Consider the following 15,725-nt stretch of genomic DNA (forward strand, 5'->3'; position numbering starts at 1 on the left):
TTATATAACAGGTATAGAGTTTCAGTTTTGGAAAATGAAAACAATTACGAAGATGGATGGAGGTGATGGCTGCCCCAAAACATGAATTATGTACCACCACCAAAGTGTACCCACAAAAATGGTCAGGACAGTAAATTGTTATATGTATTATATTTAACACAATAAAAAAGAAAATATCATTGAAAATAAAACGGAAGAGCAGCATACAAAATCTGAATGTCAACATTTAAATTATAAGTTGATTATATTCAGTCATACAAATTAGCATAAAATTACCTTCGTACAAAGAGAAAAATTAAACCTGAGGTGAAGTAAAAAATTTTTTAAATCAAGTGTTAAAAATAACAGTGCACAACTGATGATTGATTTTCACTGTCAAAATTAACATAGGTTTTATTAGGTACACTCAATGCAAATGAAAGTGCTAGACAACGGTGTAAACGTATGAACACAGTACACCCTTCTGTTTCTGAAACTGAATTGCTCTGCTGATGTGTTAAAGCTTATTACCTACCATAAGACAGGAAGAAAAGTTACCTGTCACAGAAACAATATTAAGCAATCTTCTCATAGTCTGAGGACTTATGTCACTGAACCAGTCCTCAGTAACCAGCAGTTTCGTAAGATCGAAGGACATCTGCCGAGTGATGGTCCTCTGCATCTGCCTTCTTCGGTAAGTATCCTGAAGGAGTATATCACGAGGAGAATGAACCAATACTTGTCTGAGAACTTAAGGCCTTTCGAGAAGTTAGTATATGTGTATGATGACAACAGAAATAATCCAAAGGGGAAGCTTATACAGTAATAATAGGCATTATTATTATTATTATTCTGAGGCAGAATCTTCACAGGACAGTTATAAAGTAATATCAGCAGCAAGTGCATCAAATGCTGTGTGTTAGCTTCAGATGTATTTTGATTTATGGTTGTACAGGTACAGAAAATCAAATGCCTTAAAGATTGCAATAAGCAGAATTATGTAAAGAGAATTCAATCAAACTCTTACAGAAGTTCCATCTTACTCAGAGTTCCTGTAGGAACCCGGAAATAATAAAGCAAACAACCTTCTGTCTAGTTTTAAGGATTCAGCTTTTTCATGTTGAGGTAACGTTTAAACATGTGACAACTACCTTCACATCTGCGTAAGAATTAGAGGCACCAAGGTGGGCAGGGTGGGGTAGAGAATCCCTTCTAATCCGAGGAGGAACGCGCACAACAGAAGTGAGCCCTCCTCTGAGGTCAGGAAACAAGGCAATGGTGGATGCGAGCACACAGAGCCCAGACGGCCAGACTCCCAGGAGACAAATTCAAAATGCTAAACTATACCCTCCTCTTAATTTGGTGCTATCAATTGTCATTCATGTTCATTTTGTATTCATACTTGTGTAGGGTAGAGACATGAAGTCAAAACATCAAAATACCACCGAAGACACATTTTTTCTATAAAATGTCCCAAATTGTGGATTTGGATTTTTCTCTTCAGAAAAAGAAAACGGTGCCAGCACTAGCCCAGCTCAGCCGTCCTTCAGCGGCACTATCGCTGTAAGTTACTGCAGGCGGACATCTTCCTGTGATACGCCCTCGATCTGTACAAAAGAGGGTTCTAGAAATGGGGCAGGACAGGGAAAACAAGAGCGCTCGAGGAGAAACCCAAGGTGGCCGGGCAGGACACAAAATCACTACGTGGGTGGAAAGAAAGGGTCACACGTCACAGACCCTTGGGAAGGAGGAAGGCCAAGAGGAGGAGCAGGGGGCGCTTCCTCCCAGACAGCGATGGTGGCAACAAGCACCCGAGACGGACACAGCCTGACGTGGAACGAAACCCTGGAGGGGATCATCTGGGGAGCTTTCAAATCTCACTGAGAGATCCTGATTCCGCGGGCCGGAGGTCCGGAAGGGCAGCTGGGGACAGGTTAGGAGAGGACAGGGGCTGCTGCACGCTGCACAGCTGTGATGGGCTCCAGGGTCAGGCATTTCCTCAAAAACACCTGAAGCTTTGGGGCGCCTGGGTGGCGCAGTCGGTTAAGCGTCCGACTTCAGCCAGGTCACGATCTCGCGGTCCGTGAGTTCGAGCCCCGCGTCAGGCTCTGGGCTGATGGCTCAGAGCCTGGAGCCTGCTTCTGATTCTGTGTCTCCCTCTCTCTCTGCCCCTCCCCTGTTCATGCTCTCTCTCTGTCTCAAAAATAAATAAATGTTAAAAAAAAAAAAAAAAAAAAAAAGAGTTTGTAAAAAAAAAAAAAAAAGGGGGGGGGGGGCGCCTGGGTGGCGCAGTTGGTTGAGCGTCCGACTTCAGCCAGGTCACGATCTCGCGGTCCGTGAGTTCGAGCCCCGCGTCGGGCTCTGGGCTGATGGCTCAGAGCCTGGAGCCTGTTTCCGATTCTGTGTCTCCCTCTCTCTCTGCCCCTCCCCCGTTCATGCTCTCTCTCTCTCTCTCTCTCTCTGTCCCAAAAATAAATAAAAGTTGAAAAAAAACAAAAAACAAAAAAAACCACCTGAAGCCGAAAGGAAACTCAATAATCCAATGTATCTGCCGAGCTGAATGCACTATCTACAGAAGATAATTTAAGCAGCATCACCCTAGTTCTATTTGAACAACAGCAGTACAAACATTTGGCTCAAAACAAATGGCATCTTACCCGTCTATTAAGGGCTGTCTTGCTACCAAGTTTAGTCATCTCTCCAAGGCTGTTTTGTGAAACTCTTCTGTCAGCATCTTCCTGTATCCCTTAAAGAATTTGTTGAGAGAGCATCATTTGTACCAGAATTCTGTTGTACGTGATATTGAAAGAGAAGTGAAATACTAACAAGACTTTTCAAGGTAAAAGGCGAGTCACCACAAAAACTACATAACTACTTCAAACCCGAAGTACCTGAGGAACTTGATCTTTACCTGCAGTATCGGGGCACGGAATGTCCCCATTTGTTGTTGAAGTTACAAGAAATTTTCTTGCATTGCTCAGTCCACGACTATTAAGGAAAACGGGTAAATGAACTATATTGCGCATATAGTCGTGTCCATTTATGTTCGAGTCACGAAGCACGCTATTCAGGTTCTGGTTAATTGCTTTTATAATAATATGTGGATCACTTGCAAAAATGGCAATGAATGGGCCTTTTGAAAACAGAACTCGGACCTGTGGTAGAAGAAATGTGTGTTTATGACATAAATTTCATACCATCCAAAGTAACAAAAAGTCTCTTCCAGATCTATCCTTTAGTGACTATATTTTTAAACACTAATTGTTTATTAAAATATTATTCCATATGAAAACAAATTTCATTGAAGTCTTAATGTGATTTTTTACCATCTGACAATTTCTCACCATCTGACCGTGATAAAACCTTCAAAGAAAATAATTAACCCTGTCCTATTTTAAAATATTTATGGTCTACATAAAAGGAAAGATCAACATACATGAGAAACAGTTGTGAAAACACATGAGGTGCTGGCCACACTGGCTCTCTCCGCAGTCATGCACCTCACAGAGCCACCGATGTGCCCTACTTTAACATAAACTACAAGTTCTGCGGGCTCCCTACTGTTGTCTCTGATTCTAACCGCAACTGGAGTCACACCATGGACTTTACAGCTACTCTCTTCCTGGTCTCACACAGCCATTAGGCCAAAATTGTTTAAATCTGTTTGTGATGAAACACTGACTGGCTATGCTTCTACACTAAAGAAAGGTTGTTTCTACAAAAGAAAAAGTACTATTCAAATTCCATTTGAGAAATTCACAAAGTCATTCAGCTGCTACGTATGTGACAATCAGGAGTTTGAAGATGACCACGACATACAGTATCCAGCATCTGGAGCACTTTGTCCTGCTCACAGGCATCTAGTCCGTCGATGATGACCACCAGCCTTGTCTGGTTCTGAGTGAAGCTGTCGATGGTCTTCGCCATCCTGGCCATCAATTCCACTTCACACTTAAGAACCTGCAGGAAAGAAAGGATAGAAGCACTGAAGGTATGAGAAATTTAAGCACATTTCTTAAAAACACTGATAGAAACTCATCTGACAGGAAGAAAAGAAATCCCAGGTCCTCGCTGCCAGTTGTGGCTCCACTGAAACTGCAGCGAGTGCCTCACAATTCATCAAGTGACTTTACATAAATTAGAGCATTTCACTCTTACAAGGGACATGGTCACATCCACTTTAAAAGGACAAACTGGGTTGAGTGACTTACTTGCCAAGATCACATGCTCTGAAAGTCAAAAGGCTAGGAACTGAATGCAAATTCAAAGGATTCACACACTACACTTGGCTCCTGATAGCAAGTGACCTTGATGACAGGAAGGGGCTACAGACATTGTACAAAGTCCCTTTTGGTTCTAAAAGTATGGTCCTATTTTATTTGTTTAATTTTTTTATTAAAAAAAATTTTTTTTAATCAGGGAACCTGGGTGGCTCAGTCAGTTGAGCGTCCAACTTCGGCTCAGGTCATGATCTCACAGTTTGTGGGTTTGAGCCCCACGTGGGGCTCTGTGCTGAAAGCTCAGAGCCCGGAGCCTGTTTCAGATTCTGTGTCTCCCTGTCTCTCTGCCCCTCCCCGACTGGTGTATGCACACATTCTCCCTCAAAAATAAATAAATAAATAAATACGTACGTACGTGAATTTTTTTTTAATTTCTTTTTGAGAGAGAGAATTCGTGCAAGCACATGAGCCAGGGAGGGGCAGAGAGAGGCAGGGGACAGAGGATCCCGAGCAGGCTCTGCGCTGACAGCACAGAGCCCAGTGTGGGGCTTGAACTCATGAACCATGAGATCATGACCTAAGCTGAAGTCAGACACTGAACTGACTGAGCCACCCAGGCGCCCCTTTATTTTCTATGTTTTAGTGGTACTTGCTTCCTCTACCGGGCTCTGGGGGGCCCATATCATCAGACAGGACACTTGTTACTATTAGGCAGGTGACCTGTAGAGCAATCTCCTAACTCCTAGGAGTATCTTATAAAAGTCTATTTTATAAAAATCTGTATTGTTTTCATTTTTTCCACTTTAAATGTGCATTTCCATAGGGCAAATCAGGAACAAACCTAAAAACAAGTGCACCACTGTGACCCTTAGAGAGCCCACTCCCTAAAGCCCCACCATCATGGTTAGGGGAGCACACTCACACTACAATTACCTTCTAATGACCCATGAGTGCTTTACCTTCATGAATCCTTCACTTTTCAGCTTGTGCAGTTTGGAGGCAGCATTATGGAGGCGTTTCCTTTGAGAATTCAGGAGAGAGTCCAGCACCTGCCACCACGTACGACAGTTCAGCACGAGGGCCAACCCCACTATCGACGCAATAGATATGAGGACGGCATTCACCGTCAGATGTTTTGGGTCAACTCTGAAGATAGCCAGGAGAGTAATTCCAGCAATAATGCAGCCAAAGATAAAAAGGAAGATGACAAAAGATGGGAGGCAACACGTTTTTTTCCATTTCTTTTTGCCTGCAAGACAACAGACGGTTTTAACAATTATTTACACACCAAGTGTCTAGGAAGTCCTAACCATTACAGTCATGGCATAGGGATTTCTGATGTTCATTCATGTTTTCACGGAAATGCCCTGAACACTCATCCCATCCTCAACCCCGACACACACACAAAGACGTAGGAGGGACGTCCTACCCTGTGTATCTTCAGTCTTGAATACTCGAAAGAGCCTGGTTGCCAAAAAGCCAAACTCTCTCTCACAAGCATCCGACAGAGTCGCGATCATTTCAGCCATCGATGTTTCTCCGCCTACACTGGACAGCCTGTTGTAATCTGTAAACAAAAACCTTGGGGGGAAAAGGGGAATAAACTGTTACTCAGGTATCTAAAGAAACAAATAATTTCCACATACATCATCTCTGTATCACTTCCCCTACATTTTCTTAATGTCCCTTTTAAAATACTGTGTTTAAAATTCTGAGGAGGGGGGCGCCTGGGTGGCTCAGTCGGTTAAGCGTCCGACTTCGGCTCAGGTCATGACCTCCTGGTTCATGAGTTCGAGCCCCGCGTCCGGCTCTGTGCTGACCGCTCGGAGCCTGGAGCCTACTTCAGATTCTTTGTCTCCCTCTCTCTCTGCCCCTCCCCCGTTCTCACTCTGTCTCTCTCTCTCTCTCTCTATTCTCTCTCAAAAATAAATAAAAAATAAACATTACAAAAAAATTTTTTAATAAAATAAAGTTCTGAGGAGGAAAAAGGACTTGTAATTAGGGATCGACCGCTTCTAACATCTTACATACTTGTCCCAGGAGAAGGCAATAACCAAAGCTAAATGTAGCAGAGTTATAGGACGTTAATTCTCACTGAAAGCAGCAGGGTAGCAAGAGGCGACAGAGTTCCGACAAAGCATCATACGTCTGTCTCAACAGGTCTCAGGCACGCTGACTGAAAAGGACGCAGCCAAAAGAGCTGCCCAAACAAAGTGTGCTAAGTGCCAACAGAGAGATCAGAAAGTGGAGAGAATCCTACAGTTGTTAAGAATTAAATGCCATTTCGAAACTCAAGTTTTAGAATGTTTTATTTACAGCTTAAACGTTTACCAGGCATTTAAAAATAAGTTGTAAAATATGCTTTTCACAGTTGTTCTTTGAAATAACTGAGTTGTTTGCCTCCTGACCCTCTGGGTGGATATGATTTCTGTATCTGTTCCTTTCTCCCCTGCCATCCCTAAATTAAATGTCCATCTCAACACAGTAGATAAGCAGTGCTTTCAAATACAATCTAAGACCCCACTGTACTATACTGTGTGACCTTGTTTGATGCTATTTTAATTGTTCAGACTTTAAAAAAAAATACCATCTCATTAATTTAAAATATATTTTCTGTAAAAATGTTTCCAATTATTTCATTCTACTCTGTATGTTTTCTTAACTTTTTAATTTTACCTTTTCATCTATAAATCCTTCTCCTAATACCTAATCATATATGCTAATTACACATAAGTTTTTGTCTTTATTTTTGTCTCTTATATTCATGGCTTCAATGTTTCATCTGGGTTGGCCTAATTATTTTCCTCTTAGATTACACATTTTATCTTAAAATAATTTTAAAATTCTTAATCATTTCATATACATTTAAATATTCTGCTGATTCCTATTGAATTCCTTTGGCTTTCAATTCTGTACTTTGTTTTTCACTTGACGTGCCCCTGGAGCCTTCCACTTTTCCTTTATTCTTGACATACATGTTTTCCACCATTTCTGAACTGTTCTCTCATGCATTTCCTATTTGATAGTAATAACTTTAGACAGGCAAGTCAATGTATTTCCACAGGCGAGAAAAGAGCTGCTCAGAGAGCATGCTGTGTTGCCACGGTTACGTGCTAAAGCAAGGGGATGCCAGGACCCATCCTAGGTCCTGCACTCTCTTCAGAGTGTCCCCAAAGGATGGAAAAGGTGTCATAAACGGTGGGGGGGGGGGGGGGGGTAGGGGAAAGGTTTATGCTCTGATAAAATTTGCTAAATCAAAGTTAACCAGATTTTTTTAGGATAAAAGGTCTCCGATCCTTTTATGTACAAGAGGAAGGTACGACATGAAGTGTCTCTCAAACCCACTCAACCAGGACATGTTGTTTTATTTCTCACATAAAAAATTCACGAAAGCAATGTTTTTTGGAACGTACGCTGAGAGATGAGGCATTTTTGCTCAAAAAATTCATTTTTGCTTCATCTTATCCAAAGCTACTTTCATCACGGGACCAACTCACCTCACAGGTAAAGCTCTTGTGGTTTGCTCCGGCAGCTCAGGCGGGTTCACAAACATCAACTTGAGGAGCAGCTCCAAGTAGCCAATGTGTCTCGCCAATCTGGTGCTGAGGACCCAGGCCCAATTCCAACTCTCTCCTTCCCTCCGGCCACCAAAGTAAATGACGACTGAAAAGTAAACGATTAAGAAATTATTTGACAGTCCTTACTCAAGCAGCCTCTTTTCTCAAACTGTCAAATATCAAGCAACGGGAGGTAGGCGTACATGACTTTCCCTGGTGCCAGGCTATCTCCTAGCCTCCTCAAAGGAGTCCTCAACCGAGTAACCGACATAGAGAAGGTACGTGGAAAACGGAAAAGTAAACTCACTCAAATATGACATAAGAAACACAATCAGAAAGATAATGCCTTAAACAGAAACATATCACTTAGTTCAGACTCAAATGTACATGACTTGGGGTTTATCATTTTTTTATACCACCAGCTCCTCTGACAGGGAATCTATTTCCTCTTTTACAACTGATGATATCCCCCAAGAATAGGACTACGTTTTATTTACTTTGTTTTTAGATAAAATAAAGATCATAGTCATGATCAAAATGCTCGAGAGCATGCCAGTGATGGTTATGAAGACTCACTTTCAAAAAAGACTTAAATACAGTAATTCATTAACATATTAAAAAGCGAGTATAACAAATTATAGTTCTGCTTCAATATTAACGAGCACTCCACCAGCGTTTACAGCTACTCCGGCCAGGTGGTGGACAATGTTCCTCTAGGCCAACTTCTAAAATAGCAAAAAGATCCCTTTTCTCACTTAATTATGAAAATCACTTAGAGGAGGGACATAGATAATATTTAAGAACTATAGATAATATTTTATATTTTATAAATATAGATATATTTAAGAGATACAGATACTCTTTTAAATAAAACAATGAGTCTTGACATTGTCTCTGTTTTTGGAAAAAAAACAAAAAGCAAAAACTTACTAAAAAATATATATAAGAGAGCCAAGAAGCTCAATGATATTGCTATTCCAAGATTCAGGTCAACTGTAAAAGCAAACAGTAAACCGAGCCCTCCACAGAGCATCAAAGTCAGAAATACTATAAGCCAGGAAAACTGAAAAAGAGGCTCAATCTGTTGTCCGGCAAAAGTCTTCATTTCATCTGAAAGAGAAATAAGAAAGCCTCAGTCCTGTTTTGTTTAAGAAACGCAACTTTTTTTTCCTCCAGGTTTTTATTTAAATCCAGTTAGTCAACATGCAGTGTGATATTAGCTTCAGGTGTAGTTTTTTCTTTCCCTCCAAGTTTTTTAAGAAATACAACTTCAAACTGAATTTGAAATGTTCACATTTTCAGTATAGACATATATCGGGCACTTACTAAAGCCCTATATAGAGTGCTGCTACTTAACCATTTTAGCCAAAGTTCTCCTCAGATAAGCCTCCAAGCCTCCTTCCCTAGGGGCACACCCACCCTGGTCTCACGTGCTCTCCTGCTGCACACTGAGGGTGCACACATCCTTTCATATATTCCCATTTGTCAAGATTTTGTTGATATTTATTTTTTGTGGTTTGTATTACATAAGCAACAAGGTATTGTTTCCACGCCCAAAACTGAAAAACATTACTTTGCTATGTGTCTTCAAACTACACATCATGACCCTTCCTCTCTCCTCCTCACCCCTTCTCCCTCCAATCACATTTAAGAATCACTGCTCTTCAAGGTGTGTGCGGAGCCCAAATAAGCCCTAAACAAGTCATTCCTTCCACAAAACCTGGTAAAAAATTAATAGGTAATACTGAAACCTGCCCTTGAGGAATAAGATTTTGCCAATCAAAAGGCTGGTGGGGGCCGGGGCGGGGGGGGTTGTCTATGAAGCTCCTAACAGAGGGAACAGCCCAGGAAAAGTGTCTAGGCTGTTCTTGCAAGAGCAACAGCCCTTGTGACTGTGCCCACAGCACGGGGCCCCACGAGAGGCAGTGCTGGTGGGTGTGCCATGCTAACTGACAAGTTTAAGAGGGGCTCTGAATAGGACGATTATAAATACCACATGCAGGGACGCCTGCCTGGCTGGCTCAGTGGGGGAAACAGGCAACTCTTGATCTCGGGGTCGTGAGTTCAAGCCCCAAGTGGGGCATGGAGCTTACTTAATAAAAATAAAAATAACAATAAATAGCACATGCAGAAAATCTGCTACCAAGGGGTCTTAAGCGTATTATAACACAACCGGATTTTGTTTTAGGAAGAGAAATCAAATGATCGTGTGCAGGATCAACTGGAGGGCCATAAAACGTTCAATGTAGTAAACTGTGCGACACACACACCCATACATAAACATCTATTTTGTCTTTACTTCAGAAAAAACACCGAAGGAAACCTCACTATACATACAGACTTTGTACAAGCATGCCCTTTACCTTCTAGTTTCTTGAGTAAGAAGGATTTGCCACTTCCCCACTGTGCATACAGCCCCACACAGATGGGCGGCTGCATGGTAGGCTCACTGAGAATGTCTGCCAGGGCACTGCTATACAAGTCGTAACCGAGCATGTCACCGTCGGTCTCAGTAGGAGACAAGTGTCCTGTAATTATAAACACACCATTCCCTTACATTAAAAACAGACACTACCACTAGAAAGCAACATTAAGTCTCATTTATCGATTATTGATTTCATTAGGAAAAAAGCCTTATTTTAAATGGTTAGACCCGTGTAATAGGTTCAAAGGTACTAATTCTTAAATACCGTATTTCATTGAACTTAAGATACCTACCTGCTTACTGTAAGATGCATCATCTGAGGGTTGATGGGGGGGTGGGAGGGAGGGAAGGGTGGGTGATGGGTATTGAGGAGGGCACCTTTTGGGATGAGCACTGGGTGTTGTATGGAAACCAATTTGACAATAAATTTCATATATTGAAAAAAAAAGATGCATCATTATCATGTACAACTAAGAAAGAAAAACGTGTTGCCAAATTATGACACAATGCTCTCTCATCCATCAATTGTAAGACACATTTCAATTTCAGAGATGTTAAAATGGGGAACAATGTACATTTTAGAATCAATAAAATGATTAAAACACAAACTGGCACATAGGAATAAATTTAATATGTGCAATACCTATAGAAAGAAGCTATTAAAAGTCACTGAAGAATACAGTAATCCGAGAAAGAGAGACATCGTATGGCTCCAGGCAGAAAGGTTCGATGACTTCAAGACAGCAATTCTCACCAAATTAATTTATCACTTTGAGACAATTCCAATCGAAATCCCACAGAAATTTTTGAAAAATTGAAAAGTCAGAACACGTAAGTATAGCTAAGAAAAAATATTAAAAGACTACCAGAGAAAGAGTAGTTGTTTCTGGAGAATAAAAAATACACGACAAAGCTATAACAATTAGAGCGCCGTAGAGCTAAGTGGCATTTCAAACCAGTGAACGAGGGAGGAATTATCAAGTGATGCTGGGAGAGGCGAACCATCTATTTTTTATTTTTTATTTATTTTTACTTTTTTATATAATTTATTGTCAAATTGGCTTCCATACAACACCCAGCGCTCATTCATCCCAACAAGTGCCCTCCTCCACGCCCATCACCCACTTTCCCCTCTCCCCCACCCCCCATCCACCCTCAGTTTGTTCTCAGTATTTAAGAGTCTCTTATGGTTTGCCTCCCTCCCTCTCTGTTCGTAACTTTTTTTCCCCCTTCCTTCCCCCATGGTCTTCTGTTAAGTTTCTCAAGTTCCACATATGAGTGAAAACATATGGGATCTGTCTTTCTCTGACTGACTTATTTCACTTAGCATAATACCCTACAGTTCCATCCACATTGCTGCAAATGGCAGGATTTCATTCTTTCTCATTGCCAAGTAGTATTCCATTGTACATATAAACCACATCTTCTGTATCCATTCATCAGTTGACGGACATTTAGGCTCTTTCCATAATTTGGCTATTGTTGAAAGTGCTGGGGTACAAGTGCCCCTCTGCATCAGCACTCCTGTATCCCTTGGGTAAATTCCTAGCAGTGCTATTGCTGGGTCATAGGGTAGATCTATTTTTAATTTGAGGATCCTCCACACTGTTTTCCAGAGCGGCTGCGCCAGTTTGCATTCAAACCAACAGTGCATGAGCCATTTATTTTTTAAAAAATAAAATGAAAACTCTATACATCTCATACCTCATAAAAGTAAGTTTTTGAAATATTAAAATATTAAATGCAAAAGGTGAAACCATAAAAATGCTAGAAGAAAATATAGGGTAAAAATGTTTCAAATCAGTGCATGGAAAAGGCCTTTCTCAATATAATACTGAGGCCAGAACTGCAGGAAAAGACTGACAAATACACTACAAAACTGCGTAACTGTTAGATGAGGAATAAAAACCCATCACTATAAACAAGGAAGAAGCTGGGAGAGGGGTGCAACATATAGGATGGACCCAGGGTCGATATCTATATCATACAAGGACACTTAAAACCAATTTTTAAAAACTATCAAAAGCTCAAGAGGAAAGTAGGCAAAGGATACAAAGAGGAAAATGGCAAAACTACGAATGGCCTGTGAACATAAGAAAAGATCTCAATCTCACTAATAATTTTATAATGCAAATTACAGGAGATTCTTTTCTCTCATTGATCTGATTAGCATAGATTAAGGAGGCTGGAGATATCTAGCATTCGCAAGGTTACGGGGAACTGCACGATATGGCCTGAGGCAGAAGAAATTGTTATAACCATATGAAAAGTCTACCAACACTGTGAGCCTCCACTGACTTGCCAATTCTACTTCTGGGCATTTATTCTAAGAAAATAATCCTAAAAATAAAAGTTAATGGATATGTGTACAAAGATGTTTACTGTAGCTTTTAATATATATACATTAGCTTTTAAATATAGTTAATTATTTAAAACTTTTATAATATGGGTATGACCCAATTATTACTTTTTAAGGCTGTATATGTAGCATAAAACATTTTTAGAAATGTATAGAAAATCCTGTTAAGTCATTCAAGCAGTTATGAATTAAGAGATAGGGGACGATGGGAAATTTATACTTTCTACTATATTTGCATCTTTATTCTGGAAATTTAATGTGTGTGCATTATTATAATTAGAAAACAATATTTTAGGGGCACCTGGGTGGCTTAGTCAGTTAAGCGTCTGACTTCACTCACATCATGATCTCACGGTCCGTGGGCTCAAGCCCCGCGTTGGGCTCTGTGCTGACAGCTCAGAGCCTGGAGCTTGCTTCAGATTCTCTGTCTCTCTCTCTGCCCCTCACCGTTTGTGTTCTGTCTCTCTCTCTCTCTCTCTCTCTCAAAATAAATAAAAATATTTTTTTAAAAAGTATTTTAAAATACAAGAACTCAATACAATAGGATCATACGTAAAAATAGTATCTAAGTAAGAAGCTCAACTAGAAGGTGGTGGGATTCTACTATCTCCTGCTTGTTTCTCTTAATTCTAGTAGAAAATTGTTCCATATTCCAAAACACCACATATGAATGATTATATGTGCATGTACATTCTTTTCAATCAAAAACTATTTTAGTACAATATTCAAAGCATTATGCTAGATGTTACAGAGGACATAAAGATAAGAAGAGATAGTTCCTATCCTGAAGAACTTGGAATCTGAAGGGAGAAAATTCTAATAAAATAAAAGGCCAGGTATGATAAGTATTAAAAAAGGAAACATAAAAATGCTTAAGTATTCAAACTAGGAAAAACTTTGCCTGGTGAGGCAGATCAGTTAAAACGTCACTGAGAAGGGGAGAAATGACAGGAGCCTTGGAGAAAGAAGACTGACAGGTAAGGGACGTTCCTGGGAATGGAGAGGACAGACCTGTGGCAGGCAGAACACGAGCAAACACGGGGAACTCTAAGCGGTCAGGCTGCACGGAAAACAGGGCATGCTTTGGTAAAAACACGAAGTGCGCCTAGGAGAACAGGGAGATTTTTAGAAAAGCAGGCTAGACTTTCAGAGGTCTTAAACGTTGACTGCTGACTCTGGATGTACTCGATGTAGACACTGCAGGACAATGCAGAAGAGCTTTAGGCAGGAAGGAGTATTTTTCCACAGCAAAATAATAGCTTCCTCAACTTTCACAATCTCCAGTGAAGTGATAAATGCCAAACTGCTATGGGCCCCTTAACTTTCATGTAACATTCATTTTTTCAAAGCTCAGTCAGGAACAAAACCCAATACTTACTGGCTCCGAATATCTGAGTTAAAATACTTTTTTGATGGCTACAGTCAATGTTGTAGGGAGTCTCGCCTGCTTTGTTGGGCCTATAAAGTAACCTTCCATCTTTGGGATTTCTTAAAAGAAGTTCTGCCAGTTTGCGACTCCTCCCACGGATAGCAATATGCAAAGGCGTGTCTCCTTTCTGTAAAATAGGCAGGAAACTTGAACTTTCATGTATTTTCCATGTAACACATACAGAGTAACAATTTTCATGTTTTGTAAAATAACGAAAAATCTGAACTTCTCCTGTTTTTCAGACAGAGTGAATAAATCTGAATTTTTATCTCTACCTTCTCTGTAATTTCTTTCTCTAGCTCCCTACCTAGCTCTTCTTGGGTAGTCTTTGTCCCACAGCCCTGGAGAACGAAGTCATTCTTCTCCCCTCCCCTCAACCCACTGAGAGAGAAGCAACAGGCTCTCTTCGCCGATCCGCTGCCAGCCTTCATCCAAACATTTATTTGTCCACAACGTCCTTCACTTTCCTCAACTAATTTCTACCCTATCGCACAACTTTCTTCTGCATTTGTCTAGAAAGCTTCACAGCCTATGCTGATACCCCATCTAACACAAGTGATCTCACCTGCTCCCATGCCCTTTGCCAACCAGCCTCCATCATGTTAAGCCCTCAACTCTGTCCTGCAGTGCTCTCCCTTGGAGCCCTACCGTACTCTGTGTGCCCTTCTCCGGCCAGTGCAACCTCTCCTGCTCTCCTCCCTACATCAGCCCATCAACCTACCTTCTTCCCGTATTAGAATCTCTAATCACATTTGTACTCACATCCAACACTCATGAAAACGTGTAAAAACAAACAAACAAAACAAAACAAAAACCTTAGGTCCGTGATGTGTTCTCCCACTTTTTACTTCACAAACACCATCTCTTAAAGATGTTGATCCAGTTAACAAATGACATTCTCAGTTCTCGTCAACCCTGATCTCTCTAGAAACACTAAATGAAAATGACCTGCAGTATTCTTCCTATAGCTTCTATGGCACAACCTTGTCTTGATTTTGACTTTCATCTTCTGCTTTGGGTCTCCTTCTTCCATTTCTAGATTCTCTTTCTACATCCTAAACACATGGCACAATAACTATGTTCTGAACTCACTCCATGTAAGTAAGGCACCAGCTGGGCACTTGGGGGGTTGGAAGACAAAATAGTCCCTGACCTTAAACAGCTGACAACATAACAGGAAAAATCAGATAAATATCCAAACTATAAAACTAAGTAGGATGTGACACGCTCCGTAAGTAAAGTTTTGACCTCAGCTTTGATCTTTCTTCCCATTGATGACCTTAGTCACACCCACGCAATTCTTATCTCTTGGTAACTAACTGCCAAATTCTGACCACTAGTCTTGATTTCTTGCCCAAATTCTAGTCCTATACTTCCCAATGCCTACTGGTCATGGTGTCCTGAATGTCTTATCAGCCCTCAAACCAAACACATCTGCATCAGATTTCATCATTTTATTTCCCCACCTGAACCCCATTTCTTATCCCCAAATCTGTGAGAAGGTAGAAATATCATTTGTGTCACTTCTGCCAGACACAAGGTTTCTGAAAATTCAGGGAAGACAGGGAAGATATTAACACCCGCAGCCAATGTGCAGAAGAAAAACTGAGATCTCTGATAGGCTGGGTGGAAATAGCATTAGTCTTCATTCTTAGCGTATCTTTATGAAATCCTCTACGAAGAGCCAGGATCAAGACTTTTACAGGTTTGTATTCCAAATTCTGGCACAACACCACCTTACCCATCCTCAGTAAGT

At 40.8% G+C, this 15,725-nt stretch overlaps 1 protein-coding gene across 8 annotated transcripts in view; it reads right to left on the minus strand.

Annotated features, from left to right (window-relative positions):
* Positions 1-15,725, minus strand: part of KIDINS220 (kinase D interacting substrate 220) — a 97,907-nt gene that overhangs the window by 48,977 nt on the left and 33,205 nt on the right. For all 8 annotated transcript variants that reach the window (XM_047845126.1, XM_047845124.1, XM_047845125.1 and 5 more), the window contains 10 exons: positions 13,919-14,096; positions 10,120-10,284; positions 8,687-8,866; positions 7,697-7,862; positions 5,629-5,780; positions 5,159-5,448; positions 3,799-3,939; positions 2,891-3,134; positions 2,637-2,725; positions 538-682 (listed from right to left, as the gene is read on the minus strand). In XM_047845126.1, the coding sequence (XP_047701082.1) occupies positions 538-682; positions 2,637-2,725; positions 2,891-3,134; positions 3,799-3,939; positions 5,159-5,448; positions 5,629-5,780; positions 7,697-7,862; positions 8,687-8,866; positions 10,120-10,284; positions 13,919-14,096 (1,750 nt within the window). The remainder of the gene's footprint in view (positions 1-537; positions 683-2,636; positions 2,726-2,890; positions 3,135-3,798; positions 3,940-5,158; positions 5,449-5,628; positions 5,781-7,696; positions 7,863-8,686; positions 8,867-10,119; positions 10,285-13,918; positions 14,097-15,725) is intronic.

The sequence above is a fragment of the Prionailurus viverrinus genome, unplaced genomic scaffold, assembly GCF_022837055.1.
Source record: "Prionailurus viverrinus isolate Anna unplaced genomic scaffold, UM_Priviv_1.0 scaffold_33, whole genome shotgun sequence".
NCBI classification, from domain to species: domain Eukaryota; kingdom Metazoa; phylum Chordata; class Mammalia; order Carnivora; family Felidae; genus Prionailurus; species Prionailurus viverrinus.